Source organism: Schistocerca piceifrons, chromosome 2, assembly GCF_021461385.2.
Source record: "Schistocerca piceifrons isolate TAMUIC-IGC-003096 chromosome 2, iqSchPice1.1, whole genome shotgun sequence".
Classification (NCBI taxonomy): domain Eukaryota; kingdom Metazoa; phylum Arthropoda; class Insecta; order Orthoptera; family Acrididae; genus Schistocerca; species Schistocerca piceifrons.
The window spans coordinates 839,234,479-839,246,120 of NC_060139.1; the positions used below are offsets into that span (position 1 = coordinate 839,234,479).

At 43.6% G+C, this 11,642-nt stretch overlaps 1 protein-coding gene across 1 annotated transcript in view; it reads right to left on the reverse strand.

Moving 5' to 3' along the window:
* Positions 1–11,129, reverse strand: part of LOC124777512 (cuticle protein 79-like) — a 30,051-nt gene extending 18,922 nt beyond the window's left edge. The window contains exon 1 of the mRNA XM_047252959.1: positions 11,017–11,129. Within this exon, the coding sequence (XP_047108915.1) occupies positions 11,017–11,106 (90 nt within the window). The 5' untranslated portion in view covers positions 11,107–11,129. The remainder of the gene's footprint in view (positions 1–11,016) is intronic.
* Positions 11,130–11,642: the final 513 nt, after the last annotated feature.

Here is an 11,642-nt window from a genome sequence, read left to right on the forward strand (position 1 = left end):
TGGTTCAAATGGCTCTGAGCACTATGCGACTTAACTTCTGAGGTCATCAGTCGCCTAGAACTTAGAACTACTTAAACCTAACTAACCTAAGGACATCACACACATCCATGCCCGAGGCAGGATTCGAACGTGCGACCGTAGCGGACGCTCGGTTCCAGACTGTAGCGCCCAGAACGGCACGGCCACTCTGGCCGGCCAAAGAGAGGAGTAAGTTTACTGAACTCAGCCTACAAGGTGTATGCTAAGATTTTAAATGGAAGACTTGAAAACACAGCAGAAGCAGTACTGCATTAGGAACAAATGGTTTTTAGGGAAAGGCGCTCCAGAATAGATGCAGTTTTTATTCTACAGCAAATAATAGACGGAGAGATTATGATAAAGAAACGCACATTGCTTTTATTGACGTTAAAAAAAGTTTTTTGACAAGGTCAATAGACAAACACTTTGGGGAATAATGACGAATCGCGGATATCCAAAGCATCTAGTAAATGCGATAAAATGTTTATATCAAGACACAAACGTCACTCTAAATATCAATGGTAAAACAACTAATGAGGCACCAACTAACAAAGGGGTACGACAAGGCTGCTGCATGTCTCCAACTTAGTTCAACATCTACATTAATGAAATAATACGTATATGGAAACCAGAATTTCAGGAAGGTATCAACCTAGACAGGAACATACTTTTAAATAATTTACTATATGCCGATGATGCAGAGATCCTAGAGATAAGGAAGACAGCCTTCAGAAAGGAATCTACTTGCTAAAACAAATAAGTGCAAAATTTAACATGCAAATTTCAAAAGAAAAAACTATTACAATGGCGTTCATGGGGAAAGAACCAATCAGAACCAAATTAGTGATAGATCAGAAGATTTTAGAGCAGGTAAGCGATTTCAGTTACTTCGGGTGTGAAATGACATATGGCTACAGCAGAGATATTGAAATTAAGCTTAGTAAATTCAGTCGGGTATGTGGAACAAAAACAAAACCAGGAAAGACGCTCAAATTAAATTTTACAAAACTGTTGGAGTTCTCACATTGCTCTATGGAAGTGAGACATGGGTGATTACCATGAAGCAAGAAAGCCGGATTCAGGCACAAGAAATGAAATTCCTTAGAGGTGTTAAAGGTTACACACGAGAAGGCATGCTACGAAATCAAAATATTAGAAAAGAACTGCAAGTCTTTAGCCTCAATGATAAAATTCGAGATTTCAGAAGAAAATAGAATGAACATCTACAAAGAATGGAGAGTGAGAGACTTCCCTTAAAGGTAAGAAATTATAAGTGCCACGGGAGAAGAGACATAGGAAGACAGCGACAGAGATTGGTACCGTAACAGGCAATTGCTGTCTAATACCTGAAGAGAAGATGAAGGTAAAGAAACTATCTCCCGTATCATTCGAAATACTCTGCTAATGGTTCCTGCGTTTGGAAGCCTCCGAGTTGGATAAAGTACGCGATATTCGTTAATTGCAGCCGTAGCTTTACCATCACATTTGTCATAAATAAACATCATATTGATGTATTCCTCTGTCGTAAATTTGAAAGGCATCCCTATTTCATAAATAATCTACAAACTACAATAATTATTATGTGGTTTCACTTAAATACACTGTTATTATTATGTTCTTTCATTGGACAATACAGAAAACTAACGCGTTTCAAGGTTAGGAAACGACCGAAACAACTCACTAACAGCTTCCGACAATGACATAGCGTTTCTACATCCTTAATGAAAAGTAAACAAATTTACTTGCATAATAATCTTTGCTTCTTGTATGTTCTGGAAAACTACTGCAGATACACGTCTGGGACATGATTTATTAGAGTCACCAGACCAACACCAACAAAATAAATGGAAATCGTGCTTTACTTTAACCTCGTACAGTTTTGCGATGGCTTCACATTAGCGAAGTTGCTAAATTTCAGGCAAAATCTTTTATTAGCCGTAACTCCGCAACTAAACATTTACAGACCTTTGTTTATATGAACTTTTTTCTTTAGTTTTACTTGTAGAATAACATACTAAAATATTTTCATATTTTCTTGAATCACCCTGTATATTGCCGGCCGGAGTGGCCGAGCGGTTCTAGGCGCTACAGTCTGGAATCGCGCGACCGCTACGGTCGCAGGTTGGAATCCTGACTCGGGCATGGATGTGTGTGATACCCTTAGGTTAGTTAGGCTTAAGTAGTTCTAAGTTCTAGGGGACTGATGACCTCAGAAGTTAAGTCCCATAGTGCTCAGAGCCATTTGAGCCACCCTGTATATTCGGTAATGCTGATATCGATATACGTCGTAAGATTCATGAGTGAATAATGGACTCCGGAGCGATTTCAAGCCAAGCGTAGCAATGTGGATTTGCAGTCCACAACCAGTTGGCCTGTAGGAAAAGCAGATACATGAGGAGATTCATCCCAAGACTCTTAAGGAAATGTAATTCATCCACGAAAGAATAGCATACAAAATATTTGAAAGACTCATTCTTAAGTATTGCTCTTTAGGTCTGCGACCCGTACCGGATTGGCTTAATAGAGGTAAAGAAGATTCAACGAAAAGTGGAACATTTCTACACGGCGTCGTTTAGTAAGCAAGAAGCTTAATGCAGTCCCTCAATAAACTCCAGCAGCATGCGCTGCAAAAGAGATGTTGAGTTTCATGGTTAGGTTTGCTGTTGAATTTCCGCGAGAGTGGTTTTCAAGAAGAGTCGGGCAATAGATTAGTTCCTGGATCATATGTCTTGCGAAATGACCGCCACGATAAAATCTGAAAAAAAGTAGAGTTCATGCAAAAGTTTGTCGACAGTCGTTATTCTCACACATAATTCGCGAGAGGAACAGGGAAAGAGAGAGATGATATTGCTACCAGAATTACCCTCAGCCTCGCACAATAAGGTGGCTTGCAGTGTACACACGGATGTGGATATGGAACTGACTGAATGAAACTGTTGGAACGCGAATCTTCACGATCGGCGAAGATAACGGTGACGACATAATCAAGTGTATCAGTCGGAGAAAGAGACGTTTGAATTCGTCAGCGCAGAAGAGTTCAAAGTAACTGAATGAGTTGACATAGTAGGAAAACAACGGACAGTATTCGAGAGAGTCGTAATTTGACCACCTCATTCCATTTCTGTTTCTTCAAATACGTTTCTTAATTGCAACGCCACAATGAGATGTCGAGTGGATAACGACTATTTTAGTTTCGGACTGCTAGATCACTTGATAATTAAGTTCAAGGCTGAGTCATCATTTCGTCTTAGAATTTTTATTCTGGCACCTGACCTAGACTCCATCTCAGGTAACGCGTTACATTTATGAAACAAGAAGTGACTGGATGGCGCAGTTCTTATCGCTAAGTAAAATCTTAAATTGGTTATATAAAAATATGAAACAATTAATGTTTTAGGCTTCTGATTGGTTTGATGCGGCCCGCCACAAATTCCTCTCCTGTGGCAATCTCTTCATCACAGAGTAGTACTTGCAGCCCACGTCCTCAGTTATTAGCTGGATGTATTGCAGTCTCTGTTTTCCTGCACAGTTTTTATCCTCTATAAATCTCTCTGCCCCATGGAAGACTTAACAGATGTCCTACCATCCTGTCCCTTCCCCTTTCAATGATTTCCATATATTCCTTTCCTCGCCAATGCTCTGGAGAACCACCACATTCTTTACCTTATCAGTCCACCTAATTTTCAACATTTTTCTGTAGCACCACATCTCAAATGTTTCGACTCCCTTTTTTCCACAGTCCATGTTTCACTAGTATACGACGCTGTTCTTGCTCAAATTAAGGCTCATGTTTGATACTAGTAGACTTCTCTTGGCAAGGAATGCCCTTTTTGTCAGTGCTAATCTGCTTTTTATATCTTCCTTACTTACGGGAGTCAAGAAATACATGTACGATATCTACCTGATTGCCATGATCCACGGATTTCTAGATCTCACGTGAGAAAAGCGCGAGTTGGGTTTCACAAGACTGCTTGGTGGTTGATCCCTCCTAGAGGTCGCCCCCTATACGGTAAGCATGGCATAGGTTCAGGTAATGGAATGAAATGTCTGCAAGTTACAAAGAAATCATGCTCCCAGATTTGTGAGCGGAATCTGAGGAAACATTTTAATTTATGTGCCTTAGCTGGGAGTGTACACCATGGAAAGGACAAGACTCGTAACGTTCTACTGAAGTGTGCACGAAACTCTGGTCATAAGGTTTCAGAGCTAATCCTTCAGCACATGTTGCTACAAATGGGTCTGATCAGAAGACCATCCGTGTAAGGCGCTTTTTTGAGCCAACGACACCGTCATTTATCGTTCCATTGGACGTTGAAACATTTTGATTGTGACACTGTACAGTAAAATGAGTTGCTACACCAACCGAATCACGCTTCCTGACGATAGGTCACGATGCCTCCCCTTTCTAGAGTAAAAAGTTCCTGTTATAAGGGGGTGCTATGAAATCTATGCTGCAGGTTTGTATTAGGTTAATGTATAAGTTCGTAGAGTTTTTGTTTTGCATCTTGGTACTCTGGTTGATATGGATTGATTTACCGATTGTCTTTTTTTATTTGTAGTTCACTGTTGCTATTTGAGATTACATATTATCATTTTGTCATTTGAAGACAGTAAGTGGAGCTAAGGATGCTAGAAAATGCAGTGCATAGTGGAGAAATCGGTACATTTTCGTTGCGCCGTGTACGAGGATAATACCATTGGACACAGCACGACAAGAAAATGGATTTCTCGTTTTAAGGAGGATCGTTTCATCATTAGTGAATCTCCAAGTCCAGGAAGACCTTCAGAGTTTGATAAAGATCGTTTAAACGCATTAACCAATAATGATCCACGTCAGTGTACTCGAGAACTGGCAAATGTGGTGAACTGTGATCATCCCACCACCGTGCGACTTTCCGTCGAATGAGGAAGGTTCAAAAATCAGGCGTCTGGGTGCCACATACTCTAAACCAAGATCACAAAAATCAACGGGTGACCATATGTGCATCTCTACTTGCTCGTCGGCAGTTGGCCCGTGAAGAAAAACCAACCTTTACTACCATCTACCGTTACTAATGACGAGAAATGATGAGTCTCTGCTAACATAAGGAAAAGAAAGAAATGGTTGAGCCAAAACAAGCAGAAACCCCCCATACAAAGACATGCGCGCGTCGACAAAAGATAATGTTATGCATCTCCTGGAACAGCGACGGTGTGTTATACTATGAATTGCTTCCTTCAGGTGTAACCATCACTGCTGACGTTTATTGACAACAACTGAGACGTCTTGCAGACGCAATCCGAGGATAACTAGGAAGACAGCATGATGTGATCCTACTCCACGATAACGCCAGTCAGCGCTCTGCTAGAATGACAAAAAACACTTTACAGAAGTTGGGTTGGGAAGTCATTCCGCACCAACCTTATTCACCTGCTCTTGCGCCCTCAGATTTTCACTTTTTCCGCTCTCTATCGAACAGCTTTCAAGGGATATTGTAAGGTGCCTCTTACGTGAGGAAGACATTTATATCAGTTTTAATAAATTATTGTCTCTTATTGATGTATTCACGATAGTTAGGAAATGCTGTAGTCCTTAGCCGGCCATGAGTCGGAGAGCATTTCCCACGCTGGCTGGCTAGGTGACGAAGTGACCATATGTCGCGCGTAGTGGGGTGGGATCGGCGCTGGACCGTAGCAACAAGCGTCAGCCTGGGAAATATATATGACGGGAAGTACCGCCACCTTAGCACCAAAGTCACAGATTTTGTTTATTTATATTTAATTATTAAAGTCATTTATGACAACATGAATACTAGGAGGAGCCTCTGGATGTTTAAAACTATTTACCATAATTTTGCCTCGTTAAAATTCACACCCGTTCATTAACAAATGCATATCTTAGTAAGTACTAACTTGATCGGAAATCCACGAACTGTGGCGAAACTAGAAGAGATACGGACTGCGCGCCTCAGTCGGCAGTCGGCGTTAAGAGCTCTTCCTGTCTTGTTCGATGGTAGCCATGCTCTCGGCTACGAGTAGTTTGTGACATGAGTGTTTCATTATTGATCTAATAGGAATAAAAGTGACATTACGGCATTCTGAAAGTTAATTTCGAGTAAATACACTCCTGGAAATTGAAATAAGAACACCGTGAATTCATTGTCCCAGGAAGGGGAAACTTTATTGGCACATTCCTGGGGTCAGATACATCACATGATCACACGGACAGAACCACAGGCACATAGACACAGGCAACAGAGCATGCACAATGTCGGCACTAGTACAGTGTATATCCACCTTTCGCAGCAATGCAGGCTGCTATTCTCCCATGGAGACGATCGTAGAGGTGCTGGATGTAGTCCTGTGGAACGGCTTGCCATGCCATTTCCACCTGGCGCCTCAGTTGGACCAGCGTTCGTGCTGGACGTGCAGACCGCGTGAGACGACGCTTCATCCAGTCCCAAACATTCTCAATGGGGGACAGATCCGGAGATCTTGCTGGCCAGGGTAGTTGACTTACACCTTCTAGAGCACGTTGGGCAGCACGGGATACATGCGGACGTGCATTGTCCTGTTGGAACAGCAAGTTCCCTTGTCGGTCTAGGAATGGTAGAACGATGGGTTCGATGACGGTTTGGATGTACCGTGCACTATTCAGTGTCCCCTCGACGATCACCAGTGGTGTACGGCCAGTGTAGGAGATCGCTCCCCACACCATGATGCCGGGTGTTGGCCCTGTGTGCCTTGGTCGTATGCAGTCCTGATTGTGGCGCTCACCTGCACGGCGCCAAACACGCATACGACCATCATTGGCACCAAGGCAGAAGTGACTCTCATCGCTGAAGACGACACGTCTCCATTCGTCCCTCCATTCACGCCTGTCGCGACACCACTGGAGGCGGGCTGCACGATGTTGGGGCGTGAGCGGAAGACGGCCTAACGGTGTGCGGGACCGTAGCCCAGCTTCATGGAGACGGTTGCGAATGGTCCTCGCCGATACCCCAGGAGCAACAGTGTCCCTAATTTGCTGGGAAGTGGCGGTGCGGTCCCCTACGGCACTGCGTAGGATCCTACGGTCTTGGCGTGCATCCGTGCGTCGCTGCGGTCCGGTCCCAGGTCGACGGGCACGTGCACCTTCCGCCGACCACTGGCGACAACATCGATGTACTGTGGAGACCTCACGCCCCACGTGTTGAGCAATTCGGCGGTACGTCCACCCGGCCTCCCGCATGCCCACTATACGCCCTCGCTCAAAGTCCGTCAACTGCACATACGGTTCACGTCCACGCTGTCGCGGCATGCTACCAGTGTTAAAGACTGCGATAGAGCTCCGTATGCCACGGCAAACTGGCTGACACTGACGGCGGTGGTGCACAAATGCTGCGCAGCTAGCGCCATTCGACGGCTAACACCGCGGTTCCTGGTGTGTCCGCTGTGCCGTGCGTGTGATCATTGCTTGTACAGCCCTCTCGCAGTGTCCGGAGCAAGTATGGTGGGTCTGACACACCGGTGTCAATGTGTTCTTTTTTCCATTTCCAGGAGTGTAGATACCCCAAAGTTGATCGACAGCAATTTCAGATAATTAGCTCCCACCGACAGAGACATCCAATGCGCCAATGAAAAATCTGCACGGGGCGACATTTACGAGAGCTGCACCGTCCACAGGTAGGAGGAAATCCGACGACACGACCCACCAAGGCGGATCAAGAAGGTCCGACTTACACTCGCAAATTCCGGGTGGAAATGCTGACCAGTTATACTGTACGTCACATATACCACCCTCTACGGACTCGCGGCTAAGCTGAGTAATAACAGTATCAGTTTGGAAGCGAAGGGATCTTGCAATATCCTTCCCGGATGAAAATACAATCCAACAGGGCTCCACACAAAAAATGGCTCTGAGCACTATGCGACTTAACTTCTGAGGTCATCAGTCACCTAGAACTCAGAACTAATTAAACCTAACTAACCTAAGGACATCACACACATCCATGCCCGAGGCAAGATTCGAACCGGCGACCGTAGCGGTCGGTCGGCTCCAGACTGTAGCGCCTAGAACCGCACAACCACTCAGGCCGGCTGGCTCCACACATTCTTCGCCCCAAAACCACGTGATTTCTACAGTCGCGAAGTCAAGAAGTTAACACAGAATTGGTATACTGTTGTAAACGCTGAAGGAGAATATATTATTGATGACTCATGTATCTGTTATGTGTAAAAAGACGCACTGATACTTCATTCGGCGAAAGGTCACTATGTAATGCTTACTAACTTCTCCAGATTTTTCGCGTCATGGTTTAGTATTTCTGGAAGCTAAGCATAAGCTCTTTTGTTACCTGGCGTGAGAGCGATTATACATTTGTTTGAACTCATGAGGCAATTGACTTGTTCGACGCCTTCGTCTGTCTCTTCCTATATGTATGAGTCTTTCCATCTCTGCACTTCTACCAAATCGCAATCTCAATAATATTTTGTACGTTCTACTGTACCTTGGGTCATCCCCCTCTACTGTTTCTTCTAGCTCTCAGTTAACTATCCCTGAACGTCTCAGCAACAGCTTCACTCTTCTTGTGGAATTTTCCACAGACTTCTTCTGTTTTATCTTTTCCGTCTATCTTTCCAACTATTATATTATCAGTGTGGTTATCTTTTATCATCTTCCTGCTGCACATCATCTCAAATGCTTCCAGTAACATACTGTCCATTTCATATAGCAGATTACGACTAAAGGCGTTTCCAGTCGAAAACAGAGACTTCCATGAATTTCAGGTGTAACAGTTATCTTCCTTTTTCGTCATCTCCATCGAGGTGTGAACCAAATACAAGGATGGGATTTTAAAAAATACCGTTATCTCTTCTTACAATTAGGTTAACAAATCGAGCAATTTATGTTCGAGGAGTGAAGATTGTTTTACAATGCTTTACGCACGCTGGAAATGCCTTCAGAAAAGATTTCAGATCATACGTTTGTACTTAGAGGCTGCTGCTGCTAGAGGGTTTTGAGTCGGAGGGAACGCAACAGTAATTCTGGAACAAGCCTGTCGATACTTGTACAATCTGACACGGTCAAGATTCTGTCTCACATGTAAGCGGCACCCACTGCGGTGGATTCCGGCGACGAGAGCAGCATTGGCCGAAGGCGGTCAGGCGTTTCAAATCAATGTGCCAGGACGTACGCAGTCACAATGCGGCCAATCTCATCGTCCGAAAGCACAGACTGCGGACGACATTCGGTGAAACTAAAGTCAGTTTGTTTCCTCCGATAGAATCGGTTGACACACGAAATATGGACTCTGAAAAACAGATAAGTGTAGTTCAAGAAAGGAGCTCGTGGAATCCTGAGGATAAAAAATATCGTAATCGAGATATAGCTAGGAATTTACGGACTGAAATTGCAGTTTTGCTGAAAAATACAAGTAGGCAAAATCTTCATGAGAAATTTTAGGCATAAATTATAAGTTCAAAAAAATAATTTGTTGAAGTAAGAAGTGTGTCGTATTTTACCCGTAAAGTTCCTATAGTGATCCGTTTTTGGGTTGTGAAAGGTGACCAGTTCAGCTGTTACAAGATGCCACTGCTGAATCCAGAAATTGTAGTCCTAAATTCCAGCCTCAAAAAATAATCAGTTCAAGTTATGTACATGTCTAAAGTTAATGTAGTGAATATTTTTCGGTTTTATTGTAAGTGGACATTAGATGTCTACGAATTACTGTATTATTACTGCTTACTGGGATTTTTATGGCAGTAGGGTGGCGATTTTGTTATACGAGGTGATTATCAAATGTGATGTCTGGTTCTCCACTATTCAGTATTTTAGGTGTTAAGAGTACCTCATTCTAAAATTTATATTTGTACTTCAAACGCGCGCTGAATGACAGTAATTGTATATTAACTGACTTACCTCAGTTTGCTGAAGTTATTTGAAGTTGTTGCTTTCCAGTGTCCTCACGAATCATTTCGAAAATGTATATACCGGGTGATCAAAAAGTCAGTATAAATTTGAAAACTTAATAAACCATGGAATAATGTAGATAGAGAGGTACAAATTGACACACACACTTGGAATGACATGGGGTTTTATTAGAACCAAAAAAATTGCTAGACGCGTGAAAGATCTCTTGCGCGCGTCGTTTGGTGATGATCGTGCGCTCAGCCGCCACTTTCGTCATGCTTGGCCTCCCAGGTTCCCAGACCTCTGTCCGTGCGATTATTGGCTTTGGGGTTACCTGAAGTCGCAAGTGTATCGTGATCGACCGACATCTCTGAGGATGCTGAAAGACAACATCCGACGCCAATGCCTCACCATAACTCCGGACATGCTTTACAGTGCTGTTCACAACATTATTCCTCGACTACAGCTATTGTTGAGGAATGGTGGTGGACATATGGAGCATTTCCTGTAAAGAACATCATCTTGGCTTTGTCTTACTTTGTTATGATAATTATTGCTATTCTGATCAGATGAAGCGCCATCCTTCGGACATTTTGTGAACTTTTGTATTTTTTTGGTTCTAATAAAACCCCATGTCATTCCAAGCATGTGTCAATTTGTACCTCTCTATCTACATTATTCCGTGATTTATTCAGTTTTCAAATTTATACTGACTTTTTGATCACCCGGTATAACAGAACGTTTCTCCCTTTACCTTATATGCTCGCAAAACATTTCTGGTTATTTCAGTATCTAAGGAAAGCGTTTACAGTACTCGCCACGTTTGTTTCGAGACAGCTATAGCTCATTCACACGCATTCGGCGGCTTTTTAATAGCATAAGCCACAACGCAACACACGCCTCCAAGCATAGAGGCGTCGTGGTAGTCATCCCATCCTAGGAGGTCAAAACCTAACTTATTTTATACGTAGAATGGATTCTAACCTAATCTCCCTGATCCCGTCAAAAACTGACGAAGGAGATCGCACGCACTGTCATCAAACTCACGTTGACTGGCGACCGTTGTCGGTGCCGCTTGGAACGCAGCCTAAGAAGTGAACGACTTTTAAACTGAAACTGGTACTCACCGTGATCCTCATTGTTGCTCTTGCGATGGTGGTAGATGGGCAACGAATGACTGACAGAGTTCTTAGCGCAGCCGTTTCCTTATATACCATCCAGATTCTCACCAAGCGAAACGCCGCTTTTCCTCTTCCTGTCTGCTTCTGCTCTGCGGAGGAACTCGAGCACGCAGGCACGCGAACGTTTACACACATACACACCGTATCCGCCAGAGACCAATTAACAAGCAGTCTGAGAACATTGCCACTACTACGCAATTCGTTAGTCTCGAACGGGCGGCCAGCCCAAGATGGGATCGAGGACGCTGACGAGCGGAATTGCTTCCGTTGGCAGCTTGATCTCGCTACGACACAACTGGGCAACTAGCACTTGGTCCCTGCGGCGAAGCATCAATAGAAACAGCCAGCCATCTCCATGTTTTACCTTTCGCAACACAATAAAGCTGATCTAGCTTGGAAAAACACGATCACAGGTTGTTTAACCATAATCTAACAATGGTAGAGAAGAAACTAATTTTAAAATTGCGTGTATCACGACGGACAACCTGCTCAAGGATTTATTGCGTTTGAAATCGAATATACCCGTATATTATACAGGGTGAAACACAAAAACTTGGCCGGCCAGTGTGGCC